This window comes from Charadrius vociferus, unplaced genomic scaffold (genome assembly GCF_000708025.1).
Source record: "Charadrius vociferus isolate BGI_N301 unplaced genomic scaffold, ASM70802v2 scaffold228, whole genome shotgun sequence".
Classification (NCBI taxonomy): domain Eukaryota; kingdom Metazoa; phylum Chordata; class Aves; order Charadriiformes; family Charadriidae; genus Charadrius; species Charadrius vociferus.
In genome coordinates this window covers 3,091,618-3,118,356 of record NW_009649864.1, presented here as the reverse complement: position 1 = coordinate 3,118,356, position 26,739 = coordinate 3,091,618, and the positions used below count along the sequence as shown (strand labels likewise).

The window sequence follows — 26,739 nt, the reverse complement described above, 5'->3', positions numbered from 1 at the left end:
CTCTGCTTTTCAGTTAAAATGGTGGCCTAGTAATCTATGGAACACATTGCCAAAGTTCTGGTTTTACCTTGTGTGGTGAGAAGAACTTTCTCTGCATTATTTGGCAGGCCCAGCCACGATGGCGTTTGTGTATCTGGCAGCATCTCAACCCACTGGACAAATTCTTCACGCCTGCAAGTCAGAGTTTTAGTATTCGTTAGAAGGCCTCCTCTATTGGAATGGCAAGGTAATTATTTGCCCGAGAAAAATGCTTACACAGTTAAAATTCCAGCACAGAAATACAGGTTAGCGTGGTTTGGGTGGTTTCTTTTTTTTTTTTTTTTTTTAATTTTAAAAAAGTTGTGCATAGAGTTCAGGATAAAGAAAAAATGGTACCTGATTCCATCTGGCATCTGAATATCTTTATGTCCATCAACTTTGCAAGCCAGTTTGAATTCACTATCAAAACTTAGCGTAGTGAACAGACGTTCCAAGAAAGTGTTTAACAAACGTTGATCAAATTCATTATCAATGCGACCTCCATAGATAGACTGTGCCATCAGTGTCTTTAATGCAGACCAGGGGATTTTATCAGGTGAAATGTTTTGGCGACCCTACAAGTAAAATGCAACGTAATTAGCACGAAACAATCCTTTTCACCTCTCCGACTGAGGAACAAATTAAAGAACTAAGTTAAATTCCCACCAGGTTATTTGTGTCTACTCATTTAACTCACTAAATATTTCCAGAACAGACTGCCTTACTGAAGATCTTCAGTAATCTAAGCACTACCTATATCTAAGTACACAAGACTACTTGCCTTTGCTGTATCATCCAACCATGTATCTACTGTGTCACAAGCAGATCTCAGATCAGATTCTCCAAATTCATACTTCTTGGACCAACCCAATGGAGCATAGCGCAAGCGCTCTTGGATAATGGCATGGAACCAGGCAAGGAGGAAATATAAACGAGCACGCTCATTTGGAGACTAGGAATTGGAGAGAAAAAAAAAAAAAAAAAAAAAAGAGCATGACTATTACTCAAGCAAGCTGATAAAAATCAAAGCCTGCTAAAAGGCTAGAAAATATCACATTTAATGCCAGATTGCTACCAAACCTGAATACATTCTACCAACAGAAGAAGTAACTACTACTTTACTTCTGTGAGAACAAAACATTCTATGTACCTCTTGGAAGCTGAGGTTTTATCATCTACGGTAAGATTTTAATGAACAGATTCTGACATTTTCTTTCACCAACACAAGCCGCAGTCGTACCTTGCACATTCTAGAAACTGGAATGCTACTGAAAGTCCTCAGCATGTTTGCCTTTACGCCAGGAGGAGGTTCAAACACGAAGATTCGTCCAGCACGTAACAAATTCACTGGCACCTAGAAAAGATCAATAAACTCAAATCCAACTCCTTTAGCCTTCACTAAACTAAATCCCTCTAAAAGCACAGTTTGCATTAGTTTCAAAACCTCATTGTGAACACACACAGTGAAGTCCTGCCTTTCTTTTGGAGGGTAGGAAAAGCAGCAAAAGGAATAGTCCAAGTTTTCAGCTACAATTAAGTTAGCAGAAACCAAGGCTAGTAACTACCCTGAAAAGCATGTATTCTCCTTTTTCTTCAATGCAGAAAGGCAGTCATATGACAAAATTGTCCCTGGATAGCACTCTTGGCTCTGCAAGGCAGTTACTCTACCAGAGGATCAGATTTCAAATCGACACTACCTTTGGATTAATCTCCATGGTAAGGAAGAGTCTGAAGCAAGCATGGGGTTGTAGGGAATGTAGCTTCTTTTCCAGTTGCATGAGCCATCCAGGAGCCAGGTGAACATTCTTCAGCATTACCCACCTGTGAAGTTTTGAAACAGAACAAGTATACGGCTTATGGATCCTGGCTATAATCACCACAAAGAGTGGCAGAATATGATAATGCTCCAGGTTTTTCTCCCTCTTTTAAACCTGCCTTCCACATAGAATCAGTTACTGTGTACTGTAAACGGGCTTTCTTTTTTTGCAGATACAACCTACTTCTCTTGAACATACTTAAATCAAATAGAAGTTGTGAACAGCTATGCTTAAGTTATTACGAATTTCAGTTCAGAAGACAGTCCGATTTTTTTTTTTTTTTCTCAATTTTATCTATTTAGCCAATAGATTTCTTGCCCTTTCCCTCCCATTTACCTTTCCACTAGGCAGTACTTTAGCTAAAAAGGAGATAGAACTTAACTTACCTTCCAGATTTCACAGCTGTGTTTATTGCTTTATCTGCTTGGTTAAACCCTTCAGCAGAACCTAAAAGACAGAAGGGTTGCTAAAGCTCTTCCTGCTAACCATTTCATTTATGCTTTGATGATGAAATAAACTATGTTCTTACCAATAGCAATAGAAGTAATCTGTGTATTCTGCTCAGCTGCAAGGTCTTCAACATGACCACTGGCATCGTAACCAGGCACTGAACACATCAGCACAGGGGTATTAGGTTTCACCTGTTGCCCGAGAGGTTTAAAAGGATATGAATCAGTCACTATATGAATACGAGAATGCAGCAAGCTCAGTCCTTCTTCCCTACAGCCAGCTAAAGACATCATGCTACTCTAAGATTTACATTAAGAAATAAGAAAACAATCCACTCCTCATACCATGGGGAGAAGAGTAAGTGGAAGAAATGTTCCAGTGGATAGCTTTATTCACCACAGAACTCATGCAAAGTGGCACTAAGCACTACCTCAGGATTTTAGCCTTTCGAAAAAAAGTGGGTTACCTCTGTATCTACGATGTGTGTCAGATCTAAAGGCTGCTCCATAATGGACATAAAAGACTCTCCAAGATTTGTTGAAACAAAGGTATGTGCCATTGCCAACAAACGATCTGGACGGAAGGCCTGGATCAGAAGCAAGCGATGAATGGCCTGTCCAATAGGAGCTGAAAAGGGGATACAGGATTACATGGACAGGTAAGAAAACCATCCTCATCACCTTTCTGTCTTCAATTCTCCATTCAGTTTTTCCCATCTTGTTCTGAAGACCAGATATGTCTTACCCCTTTGAAAGATCTGTTGCAATTTATTAATGGAATGCTTATTTCTGTCTTCACTTTGACTGTCAAAAGAAACTTGGGATTTCGGTTGGTTTGTCTTCTGTGACATTTTAAGTACCTGCTCAATTGCTCACGTTGTGAGCCCTTTAAAAGCCTACCTTGACGAGATGCTTTTGGATTCTACTGAAATGCTACTGGTTTACAAAATCTGCGGTCTAGACCTATTGTCATGAAGTGATTTTAACTTCCAGGGACACTAGATCTCTTCACATCTTCTCACTCATTCAACAATCTGCCGTTCTGCTAGACTTTGAAGTATTATATACTTGTCTAGCGTGGAGAGGATAGATAACCTAGAGTTGATTCAGTTAATGGTCAAGCAGCTTTATGGTAGCTAGTAAATACAGGCTTAGAATCCTTAATTTAGAAAGCCACCTACAGGAATGAGCCCTGAATGATCACAGACGGCAAATACTTCCTAACGTTACCATTCAGACAGGGGAGGAATTGTAGGGTAACGATTACCCTTAAGTTCTAACTCTCAACAAATTAGCACTAACAACTAATGCAGCAAGAATTAAGACTCCACGCTTAGATACAACTGCAGCAGGAAACATTCTAGTAGACCAGACCTGTCCTCAGAAAATCTGTATCTTGGAGCTTTTTAGAGTATTGAGATTTTCAATGACTAAGATTAATCCAAACTATTATGCAATCTAATGAGATTCTGGAAGTACATTTCATCCTCAGTGGAAGACCAGATCACAGGTTAAGGTGCAGGAAGCAAGTGTGGTAGCTCTTGCTTACAGAAGTTGGTTTGTTTGTTTGTTGTTTTTTTTTAAACAAAACAAACCCACTAGACCTGAGGTTCTTCCACAATCCCAATTTTGATTTTCCCAGGCATGAAGGTCAAAATTAAAATTCTACTTTAGAATTGCTTTAATATCATAGTAATTCTAACTTAGATTAAAGTCAGTACAGTAGTACTGGTGTGAACAGTAGTGCAATTTAACTTACTTGCAGGTTTTTCTTCAGTCCAAAGGTAGGGTACAGTCTGCTCTGGTGAACTGCTATCCAGCCAGATACAGAATTGCTATATTGAAAGAAATGCAAAAAACGTGAAATGGAGTTTCCCGGCATCAAAAGTCTGCTGCAAGGTGCAGGACCTGTTCATGGTGCAGAGATGTTCAATCTCAGCCTTAAAATCTAGAATTTATAGTACTGCAGAAGTGTTCAGCTACATACCAACTCTCAGTAGGAAAAAAAGATTGCTAGGGAAGGGTTGAACTTGGTACAGTCCGAGCTGTACAAGCCTTGGATTTGCAAACAGATCTTTAAAAATTCTATTAAGTAGCTAAATGTTTAAACAATGAAATGCACAACTCTGTAAAATTTTTCCTATTTAAGGCTCATATCTTGTCATCTATCTTTAGAATACAAATTTAGGTTGAGTACCAGATGAAGCGTTTGAGCTTCTATCTACAAATAAGTCTTGAGAAATAAGACAGGGCTAACAGTGTTAAACAGAAGCACTATTATATTGACTAAATACTAGCCCCAAATATTGTCCAACACCCAACATAGTTTGGTCTTTTCCAAGGCTTCTAGATAGGTATGGTTTGAGTGTTTCATATATAAATGGTTTGAATGTTTCCCTGAGCAAGACTCTGATTTAACCAGCATATTTACTTAAGCTCTCAACTCATTTTAATTCAATGAATTTCTCCAAGTTCTGCTGTAGTTGTTTTTAAACAAAAATCCGCACGTAAAGCTCAAATTATGCTTTGTCTTTTATGTTTTCTTTACATGTGTCCAATCATTTCACTGATACCCCTAATTCTGCATAGCCTCCAGCACCCCCGATTCTACAGATCTCTACCAAGTCCCAGGCCAAGCTATACAATATTTTAGCCCAGGTTGAAGAGTTTAAGGAAAAATAGACATAGCAAAGAAAATTCAGCTTTTAATATAAAAATTAGGCAGGGCAACCAAACAGGTTGGACATATGAGATATGGACATATTTTGGAACATAGTTTCACAGTCAGGACACAGATGTATTCTTAGAATGCTTCGGTCATCAGAAGGAGGAAAGTGTTCAGCAACTGAGTGCTATCCAAATTTATTCCAAATAGTAATGTTCAAGAGCCCACCATAATGATGTTAAGTATGGCTAGGGCTGCTCCCTTCTCTATGATTACTGCATAATCATCACACAATAGTGCTACAGTAAAAGGCACACAGTGTCACACCTTCTGCTACCACAGGAACCAAAGCTGACCACAAAGTTTGATGAATGGTGAAGGTGCCTCCAAGGCTGACTGATGAACAGAAGGTCTTAAAGCAGGCACCTAAAAAGCTCTACCAGGTAGTTTAGTGCAGAAACAAACCCTAGCAAACACTCACCTCATCAGCTTGAACTTTTGAAACAAGGTCCTTAAATGCAGGAAGGCAGCTCAACCTCATCATTGCTTCTGTTTGCTCTACAGTCAAACCATTGATTTTTGGGAGAGATGCAGTGTTTAGTACAATCTCCTTCCCTCTCAAGAAATGCTGGAATTCTGCATCATATGTAGGCTCCCTGATGTAAAGGGAAAAGAAGACTTGAGCTAGGTGCCTTCAAGACATCCCTCCCCTTTTTAACTAAAGTGAAGTGAGGAAACAAACGTTTACCCAATAGTGCCTTTCAGTTTAATCCGGGCCAGCAACATAGCAAATGTTATATGATCTTGATGCAGCATGCCACGTGCCACTCTATTGAAAGCCACCTACAAAAAACCCAGTGAAGACAGCAGCATAAGGATCCTTGAACCCTGACCCTTTGAAAATGATTAAAGTACATTTACTAATCAAAAAACGGAACCTGAAAGAGATCCTTTGTGATGATTGAGAGACGCTGAGTATGGTCTGTAATTCCTTTCAGATTTGGGTTCTCATACAAGACGTTATGATAGATGTCCAAGAAAAACTGGAGGGAGTATTGGTACAGGAAATGTATCTGAAAGAAAAAAAGAGTTTGTTTTTTCTCTCTAGAGTCCTGCTGTTTAATAGTCAATGGCTTATGCCTACCAAATTGCAATACGGCAGCCAGGGCTGGAATTAGGCAGTGCCTATTTAGCTTTGAACAGTAAACACATGAAGCTTCTGGTATGAAGAATTCATCCTACCTGTTTCAGTGACTCCATGGTAAAGTAGATACTGCTGCATGCTGTAGAAAGAGGTAAGTACTGCTGAGAAACAGTCTCCACTTCTTGCATGACAATATCAGTCTCTTCTACTTTTCTGGTGACCTCTGCTGCTTCCTTCTTCAGGTTCTCAAGAGTAGTAATGATGGTGTCATCATCCAGGATACGTCCCTTCACTTCATTAAGTGCTTGTAGTAGGGATTTTTCTAACTGACGCAAGCGCAGCTGAAATTCACCTTAATTAGAAGAAAATTTATGTTACATATTGTACAGATGTATTAGTTTTTAAGAATTTAATGAATTGTGTATACCTTTCCATTGGACATCCTGAAAAAACAAGACTGTCAGCTATAACGATATTTCACTGGATATTTCTACAGCTACAGTAAAACCACTGCATTCTTTTAGAACAGGAGGAAGGTACTTTAATTTTGGTAAGCATACCCTGAAGCTTGAGGAGGTCAGAGCGTTTTTCATCAACATCTGGTCTTTCAGCTTTCAGGACTTCATTCAGACACTGGCTCTGTAAGCTGCTTCGAGTTACCGTAAAGTTCACAAATGTAACACGAGAGCAGAGGTCCGGTGGGAATTCAACCTATCACAGGAAACATTAAAAACTTTCTCAGCTCTCTGACATACCGTTTCTACAAAGAGGACAGCCTTTTGTTTTACTTACTGTTGGATCTCTGGTGGAAAGGAAGATAACAAAGGATGGTGACAAATCAATATCCTGGTCTCCCAGAGTAATCAGAACTCTGCCTCCAGTTCTCCGGACTTCACGATTCAGAACAGGATTCAGAACTGGATCATAACTCTCCACATCCTAGAAGCAGAGAAGCGTTAAGAGATTCTGTTTCTTTCAAGTGTCTCAAGCTAAAAATCCTTGTCAAACTGGGGCTTAAAGCTCTGGTAGCACTCAATTTGCAGTTGGTTTTGAATACGGATCACATTCAGAAGGTACTTCCCACTTTAGATTCCTAGTTAAGCTGCACGAACACGGAGTTCAGGCTACTACAATACAAAATCTCAGTGGGGGAGTATTATTGTTGTGTTGGTTCTAATCCATAATAAGCCTCATTCTAAGCAGCACAAGCAACAGTTACTAATCTCATCTGTGAGCTAATCCTTTGTTTTTCCTATTTCCATACTAAGAAACGAAAAATATATCCATCTCAAGTGAAAGTCAACTATTCCTATAGTTGCCTATTTCTTTGTATTACTGAAAATTCTTCCTGTTACTCAGAAGAGATTTAATTATACATAACTAGCCATATTAGGTGCTATTACCTACCACTAGAGATAGCGTATAGGAACAAAGGAATAGACAGGTTGCAAGTCATTTTATAAAGTAGAAGTAAAGAAACATATCTTGAAAATAAAAACATTTGATCTTACAATGGTGGAAAATGGAAAGATCTTCTTTTAACTATCTCACAAATCACATTTTCCTCAGGACTAACACCTCATATCACTCAGTACCAGTCTACTTGTTAAATTAACATTTTGAAAATAAAAGTTGTTTGCATCTTACTAACACAACAATTGCAAGCTTTTCTAGTACACAGGGCAGAATTCAAGAATTTTAAATAGTTTCTACATGATCATGCAACTAACCTGGACCAGAAGCGGGTTACCAAATCTCAAGGCACTCTCCAAGTTCTTCCTGAAAGCGTCATCCAAGAAACTAGTACGAGTTATCTTACGGTCTTTATATTCATTCATGATAAACTCTGTAGCTTGTCCGGAGGGATCAATGATCAATGGATACCTAAGTTAGTAATGAAACACTAATTATTTGGGTTTTGACTGCAGACAGTCTCTAAGCAGTTTTACAAATTTAGGTTGCATTATTAGTCTCAACTCTAAAAGCTTGTATGTTAAAGGAGTAAGTTGGCCAGGTACAATGACTTACTTCAGTTCAGAGTTTTGAAAGGTCAGTGTGCATTTTGGTAACAAAATAGGTTCAGTTCAAGCCAACTTGTTTTAACAAAGCACAACAAAAAAGGCAAGCAAACATGAATGAGAGTTTTTGTTTACACAAGGTTGAGAAGCTTTTACAAACATGTGAAGCTCCCACAACAGTGAAACAGTACTCTGAAAGAGTTACTGTGATGCTTTGACAGTTGCAAAACCCGGCTTGCAATGAGGATGTTGATTTAGAATTCTACATCTTAGAATGAAATACCTATTAAACCGCTTAAGCATGATGGCATTCTCTGTGCACAGATCGTCTGCAGGTAGAGAACTTGCTTGCCAGCGAAGCCGCTCATCTGCGTTGGACAGGTACTCTGTCCTTGCAATATCCGTACGGAACTGCAATAAGTACATACAGTTAGTATTTGACTAGAGATGTTTTAAGTCAATGCAACTCTACAAGGTATTCTTTTCCAATAGCTCCATTCTTTACTTAGCAATCTTAAAGGCTGCATAACTGCTACAGTAAAATGATTTACGGTTAACTTATCATGTCTGTATCTTTACCTGGATATTTGCTTGCTGCAAATGGTGGGACCACGTAGTGAATAGATTCTGACGCATCTGCTGATCAAAGTAGCCAGCATAGGCAATAAAAGCTCCTGAAAGTAAGCAGTCTCCTGCAATAGTGGACATCTGGTTCTTGAAAGTTTCACTTGTCTTCTCCCATCTTTCACGTTCAGCAGAAAGACTCTTCAGAAGAGCTGTGCTACGGTTTACCTAGAAGTAAATGGTGAAGTAGTCTCTTTAGATGACAAATTGTTACAGTATTACAAGTCTCTCAGGACACTTAAATACCGACTCAAGGCCCAAGTTAAATTTAAAAGCTCATAATTAAATTAAATTTGTGTTTCTTCACTTCAGTGTTATTTTTTTATGTTGGTTTTAACACTTTTAAGTTCATCAACATAACAGTTAAGTATTAGCATAGTCATGACATGATAATGATTTAATCAAATACATTGAGAAATTCTCCCCCCCAAAACAAACAAACAAGTGTAGTTAAGACACTACAATTACACTACATCCATTCCTGTTTCCAAAGGCTTTCCACTTATTTTAAGCCTCATGTGAACAGTCTCATTGATCAACTAGTAACATGAGATGGTATTTCTAACTCCAGACAGGTTTCAGTAGCTTAAGAAACTTTGTGAGATCCAGGGATGAGACGGACAGCTGAGATGCACTGCACAGGGGAAGCAACCAAGTCTGCTCACAAGTTTGAAGAATGGTTCAATTTCCAACTGTCAAAGATTAAAGAATGGAAAATTACTGATATATAAAAGCCTTACTTTTGCTTCTACAGCAGCCAAGTCTGCCTTAATAGCTTGAGCCTCCGAAATCAGTACTGCATATTCTTCTTTGTAACGGGCAATACTGGCCTCAAGATCACGAATCATCTGCTCCACTTCATTTGCTTTCTGTTGGTTGTCTTTGGCATCATCCTCCAGCTTCTGCAGTTCATTGCGTAGAGGTTCCACTCTTTTCAACATATCGGCATAGTTGAGCTGTAAACAGTTAAATAGGCCCTTTAAACTTTCTGAAGTGACGTGTTAACCAGAACCACAGCATTCAGGTATATACTATCCACTGCATCTTTTCAAGCCTAAGTACTTGCAACCTGTATAAGATTTAATAGCTACTTAACAGAAACTTGGGATTGTTCATCAATCCTTAAGACTAGTTTAAACAAAGCACAGACAAAAAAGTAATTGCTTTTTGCAAGAACCTTTTACTGCTCTGTAGACATACAGAAAGTCATCTGAAAGGTTGAGACCACATTAAGTAGTGTACAGCACTGCTTTGCATAAATACTCGACGGGGTGTCCATGCCAGTACTGTGCTAATCTGCCTTTCTTAGTAAACAATGAGTACAGCTAAGCCACAGAACTATTAGGATAGGACCTACTGGCAAGATTCAAGCTAAACAGTCTCTAAACATCACACCATTCATAGCAGGCACAGTTTTAACAAGCCAAGCATTCAGATGTATTGAACACCAACAGGCAAGTAAAACCATTCTTGCGTATCTCAGTCTAGGAGCATCTTCCCAAAAGCCTATTCCTTTAGGAAACGTATCAAGTGTTTGTATCTGCCTAAAGGACCTTAACAAAGCTGCCTGTGAGTGTGCCCCACTCTGAGGCAAGAAAGAGACTGCGTATGTTTTAAGAGGATTGCATTGCATTTTCCAGCTGAGAATTGTATCATCCTGTAGAATGACACTGCACACAGAAATGAAACACTATTGTTTACTGTAAACCTAAAGTTTCTCAGTGCAAAAGCTGTACCACAACTGGCCGTTAGTTCTCTGGCACAGTACTATAGAGCCCATAAGGACTCATCTGAACCATCTACTGATTTCTTTGAAGCAAAATAGCTTGAAATATTTAGTTGAACAGAAGCAAATTCAGAGCTTTCAGACGTTGTTATACACCTTCAGGCTCACTCTTGTCACCTTGCATTTGCTTCCCCACAGTACTGACTTTACCTGCGCAATTGCCCATTTCACCATAGGTCCACAGGCCAGCGATGCTCTGTTAACAATTTCATAGTTGTAACTCGGATTTGACAGGTAGTTTTTCTTCATCTTCTCCCGGATGGCATCACTGCAAAGGAAAAGTTTTCAGAGGTAGCATGAGTACACTGTCTGACAGCACACAGGGATTCAGTATCCCTTTATGCAGCCTGCCTTCCACAGCTGACATGAACATTTCCTAGAAGTTTTGCAGACTGGTAGCTGGGATGCTTCAGTTAGTTCAAGATGTTTCAGAAATTACAGCTTATGGGTGATAAAAGGCATTTAACAATATTTTAAGATTAGTCATTCACAAATTGCTTAACTCTGCTCAGAAAAGTTTGGAGTTGGAAGGGAATTCAGATGTCTCTACTCTGAACTTCCACTCAGATTCTGTGCCAGCTAGGAGGTCAGCCTGGATAAAGCTCTCAGCAACATGGCCTGTTATTGCTGCAAAACTACTTTCAACTAATAACATGGCTTTGGACAGCAACACACTGCTTTGCAACCACGCCTTGAAGTTACTCAACAGCAGCTGTTTTGTCCCAGTTTGCATGATACACCTTTGCTTCAGTAGTCTGTTTCCTGTACCAACTGCACATTCACTACATGCAGGAATAAATAGCCTCAAAAGAAATCAAGTGCTACCAAAGCAATTACACAACATCCAGTTAAGACCTTCCATATATTTGCAAACAGTTTATTTACATAAATAACCCACGCTTGCACTTTACCTGATTTCCTCAGCAGAGAAGTTAACAATGGTTGGAATGAAGTTCTCTCTCATGATGATGGAACGTATTTGTTTCCAGTCAGTTGTACTTTCACCTAGTAGTAGGCAGATGGACTCCAGTGCTAGCTTAACTGCTGCAGGTGGATTAGCCATAGAACGGACCTCTACCAGGTGCTGTTTCTTTATTGACTTCACAGCTAACCAGTGCCAGAAAGATGATGAATGTTGATTGGGAAGAAAACGAACAGTTAGCAAAGTCCATTAAAGTACCCTGGATGTAAAAATGCTTCAAGATTCTCAAATGGAATTTGAGGTTATTGCAGAAACAGGTACTAGCGGATAACATTCAAACTACTATATCACAACATAAACTTTCATGAATGTCAACTTGCCAACTGACCACAGGAAACTTGTTCTGCTGCCTAAAAATTATTAACTTAAAGCAATGATTCCTCTATCCAGTTTAATGAATGCACAGCTTGATTGTATGCTGTCTGTGGAGCAATAAGGCATCAGTGGTCTTTCCAATTATGAGCTTTCTTTATGAATACATAGACTGAATAAATAACTAGACTTGCTCAGTCAGAAATGAAGCCAGAAGCCATAAAAGGGGTATCAAGTATTAGATCAGTACTACAAACAGCACAAAATCACAGTTCAAAGGCTAGGAATTTCTTCAACACACTTAAGTGCCATGCTAAGAGCCTACACTTTTGTTGGACAGCACCACCTCAGACCACACCAAACCACATTCCCGTAGACTTCAGTTTTAGATCAAAACCCACAGTGTGATCTCTTCAGGTGCTAACATACCATTCTGAGCTTCAATGACAGCAGGCTCCACCTTGTCAAGATCTTCCTTCACACTCATCTGCTTGTCTGCAATAACCTCCTGCTGCTTGTGCAGCTGCTCCTGAATCTCCTGGCTCATGACCTAGAAGGAAATTTCACAGACAAAATACTGCTTGTTAGAAGTTGAACATCTTCCAGTGCTTGCTCTGCAGGCTCTGTTTTGCAAATAACAATATTTACTATGCACAGAGATTTTTACCTTTTTCTTCTCAGCTTCCTGCTAATCTTTCACCATCTTCTTCAGTTTGTCATTAGCTGCTGCATTCTTCACTTCCAGCTCCTGACTCTTTATTCTTAGGTCACGCCGCAATTCTTCCACCTAAGATAGATTGATAAGACGGGAGAGAGAATTCATAATAAGCATGGAGATCTATTTAATCACTCCATCCTTATAGAGGGTAAAGTTTTAAAGATACGTACCTGATCAACGGTTTCCTTGATTTTTCTAAGACCAACATTCAAATGCATTTGCTGTTCCTCCAATTCACTTCGTTTCTCATTGAACAAGTTGGCATAATGGTTGATGAAGTCTAAATAGTGGCGTGGTGTGATTGCCATGGTTCTGCCTCCTCGTTTTGCCAGACGAGCATTAGCCTTTATGGAAGAAAAACTTGTAGATTATAAACTGTTTTTAAATATACTTGGATGCCAAAGATCATACTTTTTAGGAAACTGGTGCATGATGCTGTAGCCTAGAGATCCATATAAGTTTAGCAGTGTAATAACATACCTGATGAAGAGTCTGATGAACGAACACACAGCTATTAACGATAGCTTCCCTGTGAGTTGGTGGTTGTGGTAGCTTATCATACACAACTGGCATGTAATCGGGCACAATATAATTTGGTTTCTCAAGATCCATTTTGCTTGTGAACTCTTTGCCGACTTGGTACAGAGCCTCAGTTGACCAGTCTCCAAACCAGTTCAAGACACACCTGAAATACAAAAGCATTTGTGAAGACTTCCCAAAAAGCACTCATTTAACAGTACTTGTAATACATGTTGGAATATTCAGCAATTACCTGTTGAAGAGCGCAGGAGAGGTAGCTGCCCTGTCCTTCAGGCCCTCAGAAGATGGATTCATAGTGAACACAACATGGAGATTGCGAATAACTTGGCTGGTGAACCATTTGTAGAGTTCCTCATGGGAATCTAACATCAAACCTTCTTTCTGTGCTCCTTCTTTACACTGAGTCATGAGGGTGGCATATTCATCTCCTTCAAAGAGACCAGGAACCTAATTCAAAAGATAGTTTTGTTGTGGCTTATAGTTGTAAAAACGTGCTTCAAGTATTTACTTAAAATGTTCTTACCTCTCCATTCGCTAGGAGAGTGTTCATTCTCTCCAGGAATCCAGAATCCAATACATTTGACTCATCCATTATAAAAGCTATTTTTTCATTTTTACAGCCAGAACGTCTCAATACTGTCCTAAGGTCTTCATCAAAATCTTCACCTGTATATTTTCTGTGAACCTAGTAAGATTTAGCATTGGTTACTAACATGTTTTTTTAGCTTTTAATGGGATTTTTTTAGCGGTTGATATTTTAGAACTGTGAGTTTTGACTAATAGGGTTTAAGTTAAACTAGCATGCCAACCTTAATTTGGTAGACACTCAAACCGTTCATCCAGGCAACAAATCTTGACAGGGTTGTTTTCCCTGCTCCGCTGACTCCAATAAGCAGCAAGTGGCCCTGTGGCTGACGGAAGATTCTGAAAAAGAACATAACCAAGTATGTTTGATAAGTGTTATCAACTTACTGAAGCTTTTCTTTGAACATCTAAACTTCAGGTTAGTACCAAAACTGACACACCTTTCCAGATAGGATCTTGCTACCTGGAGGCCAGCAGTATATCATCTATGGACAACAATGGGATCATGCTCTGTTCTTACTCTGTACTCAGGCTACTCTATTTTAGAAAAAGGCTCCAAATACTATTTATATGAGCAGCAACTGAAGTCTCAACTTACCGATCAATTCTTAACACATGATCCAAGACTTCATTGAACAGAACAAGTGGTACATCAAGTTCTTCTTCATAGAAGACTTTAAGCCTAGCTTTCACATAGTCTCTTAATTCTTCTTGATCCACTGGAATATAATCCTAAAAGAACCAGTCAATACAGTACAGAATTTAAGATTATGGGAATTTTTCTTAGGGATCAATTTCTGAACAAGTGAAAGCAGAACTATTAGAATATTTTAAGTAGCAATCCGGTACAAAAACTTAAGAATGCTGTACTCCTTTAACTTGCACAGGAACATGTCCACAGCCTACAGCGCCACAGACAGTGACATAGGCTGAGTCTGTGCTGTCAGCCACCAGAGAGACTGGGAAATAGCATGATGGACTTACTTCCCTCCCTTAATCCCCCAGTTTATTTTAAACAGCCTCTCCTCGCCACTTGCTACTGGTCACAGAGATAGGCAGCAGGCTAGATGGACTTTTGCCTTGGCCCAGCAGGATTTCTACGGATTGCCTAGCTGGTTCACTTCAGATTGCAAGAAACAGTCCACCATAAAATTTATACTATCAGTATTGTTCAAGGGTCACTGCCTTATCCAAGAGATTCTGTAAGGAATAACTGTCGGCAACTGCCTTTATGTACTGTGCTAGATCTTACAATAGCATCCCTGGCACAACAGCTATTAACTTTTGTGGTAGAGTTCACTGCAGATAATCATAGTAAGAACTTCTTGGAGATCAGTTTAACAAAATGATGGGCCCCGATTATCAAGTTAATATAGTCATAAGAGCCGCACCACTCCGTTGCTCCCAAACTATTTGATTTTTTTTAAGTTTTTAAAAAAATTTTACTTACCTTCGACAGCCAGTTGCTGTATAAGATAGGTCTGCTCATAGCTTTTTCTTTGTCAATATTAGGGAAGTGTTTCAGAGCAACCATATCAATGTTCTCATCAGTCCAGCGTCTTTCCTCATCTTCTACAAGCCTGGATAAAGAAACAAGTCAGTGACTACAAGTCCTCCGTAATAGAAGGATATAATCACATCACGTGGCAGTACTACGACTGAAGTACGTTTCCGCTTTGTGGAGACACTACTCCCAAGACTATTCAAGTTATACTAAGAAAATATTCTCATTTGTATTCCAGCTATTTAACATGAAGCATGCTCCAGTTTGATCTTTTAATGAAAGCTGGCAAGGAGTGGGGAAAATGAATTTTGAACTTTTTTTTTATTCCCTCCCATCTCATGTTTATTTTACCTGTCTTGGAAGAGACGTAAGGCTTCATGGGCCCAAATCCTGATAAGGCCTTCAACTGGTAAGGTTTCTAGTGGTCTTAATGCTTCAAATATGCCTCTCACCCATCGAGTCATTTCACGAGGTGAATAGATGTAGTGCGGCTGCGTGTCTTGAGTGAATCGCTCCTAAAAATTTAAACTTAATTAGTTACTTCATACCAAATTTGCACCATGTTTTTTACAGGCCTTGGCACTGCAAGGTATTACTTTGGTAATGTCATTCAGTGGCTTTCACCAGAACTCAGGTAATTAGTTGAGTTCTCATATACATATTATCCATATGAAAGCCAAACAATGCATGTTAAATGATTCAGCATAAAAGGAAGACTTCTAATTAGAGTTTGGGGTTGTATTTAACAAGTTACCTGAGACATTGTGTAGAATTCTACCATAGCAGCAGTGAGAGGTTCTGCATATGTGCGAAGTGATGGGATCAGTCTTAGCATTGCACGATTGAATGTTCCATATATCTGAGTAAGTGAAGCTGGTCCAGGATAGTCCACATAAACCACAGGAACGTGTCGTAAAAATCTGGAAGATTAGCACATTACACAGTCCAGAAAGTCAAATTACAGTCTGTACTATTTTCATTATCTTTTGCCAAAATTAATTAACTGCTTGATTCAAAGTTGTCAGCAGTAACGGCAGTTGGTTTGATTGCTCCTTAGTGACCCGGACCAAAAATCATTCAGACGCATCCAAGGCACTTCAGACAGGTTATTCAAGAAGTGCAACGATAAGTCCACTGGCTGGCTTTCAGGATAAAACCCAACTACCAGTTAGTTCAAAAGCAAGGAACATAATTTCAGGACAGCTGGTGTTACACAAGTATATTAAGAACAGACTACACAGTCAATGCTTCAATTTTCACCCCTGTTCTGTTGCTATATAGAGTTTACTAGATACACTACCTATGTGAGAGAGGTTTTCTTCCAGGATCAGTAGGTGGATTACACGCACCAACAAACTGAATTCTCTCCAATTTCACCCATGTCTGGTCTGATGTACGATAGAATCCTCCATGTTCCACCATCTAAAAAAAAAAAAGAAAAGTAAAACAAAAAATCAGTGGGACATTCTGTTTCCCGGAAAATAATGGTTATGATATAGCTGATTACAAAGGAAAACAAACCTGTCTAATGAAGGATATGACTCTCTGTGTGCCATACTTATCCATATCTGGCAAGTTGATTTCATCACAGAACAGCACCAGCCACTTTCCTAACTGCACAGGAGCCAGCACCACTCCATTAGGTGTACGCCTGTACTCGCAGTAGTGATCAAAAGTTTTCAAGAGCAGTTCTGGAGTGGTAGCACTAGAAAAGTTGAGTCCAACCACCTTACAAAGAGAACAGTGAAAAGAAATAGTTAAAATATACTAAGGCTTGAAAGAGAGTATATCAAGAGTCCTGAAAATGGGTGCATTTGGCTTTGCACAGTGGAAGTACATATACCATCTATATTTCAGGTTACTGCCTGTATTCTGACTGTATGCTGTTTGCTTCCCACTGCAGCTTCTCCATTTACCACGCAGCACTGCCTCCTGCCCAGTCTTGTACTTAAAACATCACAGCTTCATGTAACTGTCACTCCACTTAAATACACTGAAGATTGAGAGCTATTCTTAAACATTACCACAGGTTTTTAAATATTAAATGGAGGAATGCTCCTGTATTATTGAAGCAGCAAAGGAAGGAAATAGCTTTCAGGTTAAGGATCTTAAGACATAAATTTAGATTCTGCTCAACATATTTTTTATTTTTTGCTACGTATACACAACTGACTGAGGTGCAGGTATCACTAGATTCTGGCTAGCAGATAATTTCTGTGCTAAATCAAGACTGCTTTAATCTTTAAGGAGATTAGAGACTTGTTACTACTCTGTAGTTCAGACATGCACATGTGTGCGCACACACGCACACACATTCTTGTGTACCTCCATGTCAGGCAGAGCTCTTAGAGCGCTGAAGAGGGTCATGGTCTTTCCAGAACCTGGTGGCCCACATAATACTAGAGGTTTGTGTTCTGCCAGCCAAGTATACAGCAATGCTTCATGGCGAACCGTATCAAGGGTTGGTACTACAACATCAGGAGCTGCAACTTTGTGTGTTTCAACTTCAATTTGAGGAACCTTGGATTGCCATGGCACCCATTCACCTGTAATGGACACCTAGGAGCATAAAAACATGATGAGACAATTTAGAACAGGAATACAGCTCAACCATAGTTTAAGTATTTTTTATTAAACCACAGAATAGTTTGTGGCATCAAATTTGATGTGTTTATTTAAACAGGCAGCTTGTTTGCTGAACTGTGAAATAGTAAAATTTAAGATAGTCTAGCATTTCATTTTCCAGTATCATCTCCAAAATCTAAAGCAAGCTTCTAAGAATACAAGAAAGCAACCCTTCTAGCATAAAAAAGGTTTACCTCATAATCAATTATAGGTATGTTGGGTGCAGTTGGCAGTGGCACAGTGGTGATTCTCCTAATGTATTCTCCCAGCTCTGCTCGCATTTTCAAACGACTGTCTCCAGAAAGAGACCAGAGTATTGCATAGACCAGGTACCTCTGTAAGAAACAGCAAAAGCTGCTATTAGTTTTAGAATAATAGAACAAAACTTAATGAACAATAAAGCAAATCCAGCTGCTATGCTGACACGTCAAACACACCAGTCACTTAGCAGCATATGGTATTTACCTGGATGTAACGCTCCAGTTGATCTATCTGCATTGGGAAGTCTGGATGATTGGCATTGTACTGGGCTACGTTGCGGCAAGCTTGATGCAACATGGAGAACAGAGAACCAAGACAGCGCAAGCGGGTGAGATCCATAATATGCTCCAACTTGAAAGCATGTTCAAGTGCTTTAGTTACCAGGCCATTAGATGTGAAATATGGCTGCATTATTGTTGCAGCATCTCTCTGAATCTGTTGGGGGAGACAAACACTGCTCAAAGCACTTGCTTTTCATCTGATGATCAGGCAGCAGGAAATATTTTTTTTAAGGTTTGAAATGCTTCATATTTTAATATTGGGTTTTTTTAAAGAAGAAAGATGTAAACAGCAACTCAGCTTTTCTATGATAGGCTGTCATAAATTCTTGTAATACAAGCATTCTTCCTACATTATCCCATAATGTAATCTAAGTTATACCTGCAACATTGGGGACGCTGCTTCTTCTCCTTCATCTTCTTTGCCCTTTCGCCTTCGCTGAGCTTCTTCCTCACCTTCATCTAGAGGAATGCTTCTTAGTCTGGCCAGGAAGTTATTGAATATCATGTCTGTACTGAGAACATCCTCACTGAACCAGACCATGCCACACCTTGACACAGTAGCCAAAGTGGCATATTTCAGATCCTGTACCTCAAACATGATACGCACCTGAAGAGTAGAAATTTAACACAAGAGTTTGAAGTAAAAACAACCAACCAAAAGCAAAACAAAACAAAAAACTCCCCCCTAAAACCAGAGATGTTTAAAATAAGTTAATTTGTATTTAGCCTCTGAATAATCAACACCAGCACTAAACTATCCTAAGGTATGTTCACCATTATTGTCCGTTACCCTAGGCTTCTATATAATCCACAGTTTGTTTTACAGGGTCAGAGTAAGTATAACGTGAAATGTTTGTTTCCACAAAATCTCCTAACTCCAGCAAACCACTACATGAGATCAGTATTACTCTGCTTGTGATGAGAAAGAGGGACAGCACTAGTAGGCATAAGGTAAAGGCAACAACAACTTTATACGACAGCACGTAAACATTACGTGGAAAAAAGTAACATTACATTTGGTGGAAGGCTGAGACGTTCTCCATTTGGCAGAGTCAGTAGTTTGTTGTCATCCAAAACAGAGTTCAAGTTCTCAACCCATTCAGGGTCTACATCACCGTCAAAGATAATCCACTGACGTTTTTGTAGTTCACCTCTCACGTTGTCTATGATTCTACATTAAAGAAAATATTTATTGCAGCAGAGAACAAAGACTCAGTAAGCCCAGATTATCCATGGCACAAAAGTACTGGCCATTTTTCATTTGTGCTATTAAAGACTCACTTTCTCAGGACATGTGTAAACAAGCCATCTGTCCATTCTCTGGTGTTTGGATCCAAAGTACCATAGAGGTGATCTTTGCTGATTGCTTTTGGATCTATAATATGAGCAACACCTTCCACACCCTCCAGCCGTTCAAGGGCTTTCAGAAGTACTCTCCAAGCCATGCTCTTTCCACTTCCAGAGGGACCAACCATCATCAATCCATGATTTATCTGTGTAATCTGATACAGCTGCAGAACCTGTGACAGAAGAAATGATGTACCAATTAAGTCTTAACTTCAGTAGTCAATCTGAGCTTCTATGTATTGCTTGCTTAAGACAAGAAAAGGGAGAAAAAAGCTTTCCACCTTTCATAATAAGTGAGGAAGTTTAGTCTCATACAGAAATTCAATTCCACATTTTCAGTTTTATATTTTACCTTTTCAACCCACATGCCACCAACTTCTTCTCCATCACCATAGGTAAGGTACATTTCCTGACACACTTTCTTAAGCTCCTCTCGCAAGGCTGTCATCTCCCCACGATGATACTGTACTCCAGGGAACACATCAGAAAGGAGACTGAACAGCAATGGAATATCTTCTGCAACCAGTTTTGGTACCATAGTTTCACATACACTTTGGATCAGGATCTGCAGAGAGAGTCATGTTTTAGTGAAGATTTTTTGTTAAGTTCGCTTTACCAAATGTGTTTGACAAGGAATATCTGACTAAATACTTTACTGATAAAGCACCAGACCAGGGTGGTCTTGGTAAAAACAACCACTGATGGTGTTTCAACTTTGAAACCACACAATGAATTCCTATTGAGTTTCAGTTTATACAACCGTAGTTTCTTATGCCTCTTCACTTTGCTTTTGCTATTAACTGCTGAGGAACTGAACAGCAGTAATCATTATGAATGCAACAGCCTCATAAAAACAAGTCTCTCACTATGATTCAGGGACTCCCAAGACATGTTTAACTTGGTGCTTCTAAGCTATCAAATTACCAACTTTTGTAACCAACATTACTTTGCTTACATGGCTTAACACTAAATGGTAAAAACTGCAGGGTTATTTCCTTTGTCTAGTGTGTATCCTGTCCTTTAGCACAGAAGTAAAGAATTCACACCCACATTACCTCTTGTTCTGGTAAGTTCTCAGCAATTTCTCCCTCATCAACAACTTCACCACGCTCTTCTTTCTCCCGCTTTATCTTCTGAATCCTCTCTCTCTTCACATTACCTGCACTAACCAGTACACTCTTCAGTGCTCTCAAGCCAAAATCATAGTGACTTTGGGAGGACAGCTGTTCATCACATAGCCTAAAAAGCAAGAGACAAAATACCATTTGATTCTGTTCATCACATAGCCTAAAAAGCAAGAGACAAAATACCAGTTGATTCTCAAGAGGCATCAACACAACACTCAGTAAATGTCATTGTTTGCTTGAACTGATTGCTGCACTATGTGCTTAGTGAGTTGCAAAGAACATTACAGCTTTGAACGGTAAGCTCTGTTTTTACTGATTGGAGCCAAACTTGTTACTCACTTGAAGAATGGTACTATCTTGTTCGCAAGCACTTCAGCTGTACGGAAACCTTGGGAGTACAACATGACCTGGGCAATCAACTGACGATCTGGTTTTGTCATTGCCAAGCTACGGAACAACTTCTTCAAATTGTCAGGCAGATTTGATCTGCCTGCATAGCCAGGATTCATAGTGATGAAGATCGCCATGTCAGGGCTCACTTTGACTTGTTTGTTCAGCAGCTCACAAGTAATAGGTGTTGCAGCTGAAAAGAGAGTGCATTTAGTTACACCCGAGTCAGTGATCAACCACCCGGAGAACAGAAGTAATTTCATCCTATTTTAGTTTCCTACAGTAATGGACAGCAGGTCTTCTAGCACTGCAACTCAAATACAAGTTTCTACCAGCTGAAAGTTACTTCGAGTTTTCTAAGTTTTGATAGAAAGTGGCTTCATCCTTGGATTGTTTGGGAGAAATATAACTGAGCAACAAAAGACCATGAAGCATGTTAGAGATCCTGTACAACACTATTAGGAATGAACAATTACGTACTCTTGTCATAGTTAGGGTTGGAATGCTCTCGCAGGGCTTCCTGGATGCACTGAACTTGCTGTGAAACAGCAGAGAGCATACGCTCCTCCAGTCTGTTGAACTCATCAAAGCAGCCCCATGCACCCACTTGGCAAAGTCCCACAAAGATGCGTCCCATTGCCTGCACGTAGAAGGAAAAAAATTCAGACATTGCATGATTGTTCTTGCCTATGCATAGGCAAAGGGAGCAGAGAAGAGCACTTTATACAATGCATCCAAGGCAGGAAAGAGCTGTATTTATATGTAGCTTACCATCTTTGTCGTATCGTCACAGTTACAAAAGGGTTCTAACTGACTTTCAGATTTTCACTGCTTCACAGAATCACAGAAGATGATCATAGCTTCCTATTACTACATACTGTACTGCAAAATTAAGTCCACTGCATAATGTTTTGTTCGCTTATACCACTAACAACAGGTGCTGTTCTACTCCTTTATTAGAAGGAGGATACCAGAATTACAAAACATTTCAGAAGAGCAAATTGGATGAGCAGAGTATGATAAGGCTTCCACCTAAAGAACAACCTTTAAGGTAGGATTCCACAAAAGGCAACGCGAGGGAATAATATGGAGGTCTAAAAGCCACTGGTTTAGGATTGATAGGAATTAACTGTTCATTTTCTTTTCCACTCTAAGAACTAAGGAATCATTAAAAAAGACAAAAGATGCTCCTTCACAAAGTATATAGTAATGCAGTGGAACACTTTGATAGAGAAAGCTATAGACGCAAGTGTGCATGTGGATTTAAGGGGAGAAATGAGTACCTGGAGAAAGGTCCACTGGAGCATGAATAGAGTAACCCATTTCAGCTTGGGACCTCCTGATCCTCACAACTGTCAGAGGTAGGAAGGGGACTTGGGGCAAGGAAGGAGTATCACAAGCTATCTGTGTTCTTACTGCTCCCTAGGTATTTTCTTACAGTCACCACTACAGGCCAAAAGTTGACTAAACGGACCCCTGGTCTGACTGAAATACAGCTGTGCAGAAACAGAAAAAAAACACAGATGGGCAACCTGCCAGAGTCCATGAAGTATCGTGATTCCTTGCCCATGTTTTATATTGTTTTTTATATGTACATCTGACCGAGGTTTTTATTTTGAGATGTTTGCTGCATACCAGTTTACAGAGGCATCTCATCTGATTCTTAGTTTGAAGATGCCATTAATTTTGAAATATCTGGGTACATTTTCTTAGTTTACAAGAATCTTTCACGTGCCAAGGCAAACTCCACAGTAATGTTGCAAAGGATAATTAGGTACTAGTACAGCTACTTTGGCAGTCTCACACTCTCATCTGTTCTCTGTTTAACCAGTACTATCAATGCAAACTAAACAGTTTAAGTTACTTTCTTAAAGCCAGTCTTAAGCCCCTGCCCCGTACTTCCTCTTCTTTTCCCTCCATTTGCTGCTATAGAACTACCTGTTCTAAAAAACCAGAACCCTCCCCCAGCAATGTTCTGCCCAACTTCTGCTTTAGGCATTTTTTTGTTACAGACCATCTATATGACCCACAGATACTGGCTCAGTTAAGACTTACACATCATCATAAAAATTAACACTGCTGGTTGTTCCAGAGTTCTGAAGAGATTCCTATTGCTTGTTAGCAGAGACTACATTTTTAAAATCTAAGAGCTTACCTGGAAGTCAAATGTTTCGTCGCAGTTGAAAACCAACACAAAGCGGCCAAGCTGATGTCCAAGAGCCTTAACAGATTCTGTTTTACCAGTACCAGCAGGACCTATTTTCAAAGTGGGACAGACACATTTTAGTGTTTATCATCTGAGGGTACCACTGCCTACTCATGTAGTCTGCCAGCATGCTGATTCTGATGGCCCCTGACAAGAGGGTTCAGTGAAACCTAAAACTGTTAAAACTTCCCCCAAAAGACTGTTTTGGTCTTCAATATCTTAGTTAAAATTGTTCTGCATGTTTACATTAAAGCTATATATTAGAGAGGATAAGAGTTTATATACTTGTCTCAAGTTTTTACTGTACTTCAGTACAAACTTACCAAATGGTGATCCTCCAAGTCTTGCCTCCAGGGCTTGTGTCATTGTCAGGTAACAGCGGTCAGTAAGAGGAGTCTGTACTAGCTTATCCTGAACACCAAGGTACTCAAAACCATAGTTGAATTTAGCATTTGCCATCTGAATAGAGAGCTGTTGCAACACATCTGTCTGTTTTGGGTCAAAGTAGAACCGCATTTGGCTGAGCCACTCAAAGGATTTGGAGTTGTCGATCTTGCTTTTGATCAGTGATCTTGTAACATCTCTCTGGTGCACCAACTCGGTGATCTGGAGAATGAAGTAACTCCTTAGACCGCAGTAATACAAGCCGTTGCTAATAAAGCCAGGAATCCTACAGCTTCTCAGATTAGGATAGTAAATTGCCAGCACTTAGAAATCACAACCCACCAACAGTCTCTGCCTTAAAATCCATCGCTACAAAGAAAGACAAAACTAACCATGTTGACTGCTCTTGTTAAGGACTTCCCTAGCTTTCGGCAAAGGACTCTGGTCCAGTTAGTCTGTTAATCCATTACACTACTGAACTAGCTATTTTACTTGCCAGAAACTATGAAGACAAGTACTCCTAAAACAGGCCAGATATTTCCCTCTAAAAATCTGTAGAAATAACCCAGGATGATTTTATCTTCCTCCCCTCTCAATTCTTATCTACAAACAAAAGCATACAATAGTTACAATAATAAGCAGCTTAATGAGATATGTTACGTTTGAATGAAGAAATCAGTAACTTCCATATCCGGAAGAGCTCGTTTGAAGATCAGTTCAGTAAGCTAGTCTATAATAGGCTATCAGACATCAAGCCAACGAGAGTGAAAAACTACCGCCCCTTACAGGATCAGGGCTCGATGTAGTTGCTTAAATTGCACAAAACTTTTTCCCAGAGGAAATCTTTTCATTAAACTTTTAAAAATCCTCACCTGAGAACCCAGAAGAGGAAAGGAGGTTTTTTACTTACCAAGTGCTCCAGTTTCCTTCTGCGAAGAGGCGGCTGCTCCATCAGCACAGAATCTGCTAGGACATTGAGCGTGACCTCTACATTAGCTAGCACAGAGTGGAGGGGACTGTTGTCTCCAGCTCCACCCCCACCATTGAGGGCTGACTCGACATTCTCAGACCACGCAATCTGGGCTGACAGGACAACAAGCTGAGCCTGCATAACAAAAATCCTCATCAGATAGTTTTCCTCACTGAAGCAACCAAACTGCAGTCTAATTGAGTGTTCCATATTGATACCTGGTATTTGTCAATCCAAGAGATGTAGACTGCTGGATCAATTGAAGTTGCCTTTCCAAATATTTCTACTTCAGTAACAGATTCTGCAAGCAATTTAGCAAGGGTCACTCTCATTTCTTTCTCAACAAGAGTGAGCCACTCATTGATCTTGGGATGTTCTGTGATGGAGACCGGTGTTTTGAACAGCACCTGCAAGAATTAAGTTTAAGTCAGCCCTTGTGCACTTATTTTCAGAGTTTTATTTGAAAAGAAAGACTGCAGCTATACCTCCTCTCCTTCACGTGAGGATATCCCAAGAACCACAGAATTATCTTCATTGAGAATAATGCTAGAAACGCCAGCAAACATCTTCTTGAAGTGTTTCTGCAGCTTAGCAACATTTTTGCTGTTTCCAATGATTTCAAGCAAGTCTTCATCACCGACAAAATAAAACCTAATAATTACATAAAATTAGATCTATATCAGAACTTCAACTATCACTTTTAATTTATTTATGCTTCATAGATGGCCACTATATGGGAGTAATTGACACTCATTTCCCTAACACTGCAAGAGTGCGTGAACCATAAATTTGCTAGAAGTTATACTTCAGTTCTAAGATTAAGTCTCAGTTCATAAAGGTTGGACCAGATGATCCTTGAGGTCCTTTCCAACCTGGGATTCTATGATTCATGGGGTCTGTCCCATACAAAAATATATACATGCTCCATACTATGAATAATTTTCTTTACCTATCCATCCCTGAAATACCCTTACTCTCTCATGCTAAGTCACACACTAGTTGATGACTACAGGTAAGTCAGAACCAACGACTTAAATACTGGATCGTGACAGTTTAGACAGTCCTTCAAATGCTAGAATTAAGTAGTTCAAAATAGAACCTGTAAGTTTACAGAAATCAGCTGCAAGGGCTCCTTAAGCAATATCTAAACCCTACAACCATACACAGATGAACAAGTAAGGGAAGCTTCAAACCCACTTCCTGAGATGTAGCTGTAACTGAATTCTGTATTTAGACAACACAGATTTAAATGGTCATAACATCTTATATATATGCAAAACATGAAAATTGGCAGAGGCTTTACAGAATGGTACACCAATTCCTGCACAGAAACAATCGATTACTTTACTTCAAGAGTCAACTAAAGTCAACTTCTTACCGAGGGTAAGAGGTCCTCTCCCTTTCCAAGTATTCTCCCAGTGCCTTCTGTATCTTCCCAAGCAAGTCTGCTAGTCTCTCTAATGACCTCTGCACACCTTGAATGTTAAGAACATCCATCACAAGTGGAGATTTGGACACCTTTTTCATGAGTGCCAAAAATTCAGTGCTGATGCTGCAAGTAAAATAACACAGTATGTTAGTGTAAACTCAGTAACCGCAGGCCTGCATAACACCAGTTATTTGTCTCTCTGCCTCTCCCATTGTTGTGGCTGCCCTAGGGAACACAAGGCTAAATTCCCAAAAATAACTCTTAATCTACCTCAAGTCCACAACAACAAAAATCTAACAATCAATCTATCAATTCCACTGCTGAAGGTCTAATTTTCTTCATTTCCTGAAGAGATGCATAAATCCGATTCTCTGATCTGACTGGAAGTGTATGGAATGAATAAGGACGACCAGAGGAACTTAAAGCAGGGAAAGAAAATGACATTTGAAGGATGAGACTGAAGGCTGTGGCAAGAGAAATCAGCCTGCTTGTTGCAGCCACAATGCCAGAAAAGTCCTTGAGGTAGTTGACTAGAACTAGCAAGAAAAGCCACCCGA

The 26,739-nt window shown here is 39.6% G+C and overlaps 1 protein-coding gene across 1 annotated transcript in view; it reads right to left on the bottom strand.

The window, feature by feature from the left end:
* DYNC1H1 (dynein, cytoplasmic 1, heavy chain 1) overlaps positions 1 to 26,739 on the bottom strand; it is a 42,408-nt gene that overhangs the window by 4,274 nt on the left and 11,395 nt on the right. The window contains 50 exon segments of the mRNA XM_009891087.1: positions 68 to 171; positions 376 to 593; positions 800 to 970; positions 1,259 to 1,372; positions 1,716 to 1,839; positions 2,222 to 2,282; positions 2,365 to 2,476; positions 2,752 to 2,912; positions 4,044 to 4,119; positions 5,431 to 5,605; positions 5,698 to 5,792; positions 5,888 to 6,022; positions 6,192 to 6,445; positions 6,654 to 6,804; positions 6,886 to 7,032; positions 7,824 to 7,977; positions 8,395 to 8,522; positions 8,691 to 8,903; positions 9,476 to 9,691; positions 10,672 to 10,789; positions 11,433 to 11,628; positions 12,245 to 12,365; positions 12,483 to 12,602; positions 12,704 to 12,877; positions 13,014 to 13,218; positions 13,306 to 13,520; positions 13,597 to 13,758; positions 13,883 to 13,997; positions 14,257 to 14,390; positions 15,109 to 15,238; positions 15,514 to 15,677; positions 15,917 to 16,082; positions 16,463 to 16,584; positions 16,684 to 16,890; positions 17,488 to 17,721; positions 17,982 to 18,122; positions 18,253 to 18,483; positions 18,709 to 18,936; positions 19,344 to 19,500; positions 19,611 to 19,849; positions 20,029 to 20,241; positions 20,732 to 20,915; positions 21,143 to 21,386; positions 21,674 to 21,833; positions 23,349 to 23,449; positions 23,723 to 24,005; positions 24,694 to 24,888; positions 24,972 to 25,160; positions 25,239 to 25,404; positions 26,132 to 26,305. Of these exon segments, the coding sequence (XP_009889389.1) occupies positions 68 to 171; positions 376 to 593; positions 800 to 970; positions 1,259 to 1,372; positions 1,716 to 1,839; positions 2,222 to 2,282; positions 2,365 to 2,476; positions 2,752 to 2,912; positions 4,044 to 4,119; positions 5,431 to 5,605; positions 5,698 to 5,792; positions 5,888 to 6,022; positions 6,192 to 6,445; positions 6,654 to 6,804; positions 6,886 to 7,032; positions 7,824 to 7,977; positions 8,395 to 8,522; positions 8,691 to 8,903; positions 9,476 to 9,691; positions 10,672 to 10,789; positions 11,433 to 11,628; positions 12,245 to 12,365; positions 12,483 to 12,602; positions 12,704 to 12,877; positions 13,014 to 13,218; positions 13,306 to 13,520; positions 13,597 to 13,758; positions 13,883 to 13,997; positions 14,257 to 14,390; positions 15,109 to 15,238; positions 15,514 to 15,677; positions 15,917 to 16,082; positions 16,463 to 16,584; positions 16,684 to 16,890; positions 17,488 to 17,721; positions 17,982 to 18,122; positions 18,253 to 18,483; positions 18,709 to 18,936; positions 19,344 to 19,500; positions 19,611 to 19,849; positions 20,029 to 20,241; positions 20,732 to 20,915; positions 21,143 to 21,386; positions 21,674 to 21,833; positions 23,349 to 23,449; positions 23,723 to 24,005; positions 24,694 to 24,888; positions 24,972 to 25,160; positions 25,239 to 25,404; positions 26,132 to 26,305 (8,297 nt within the window).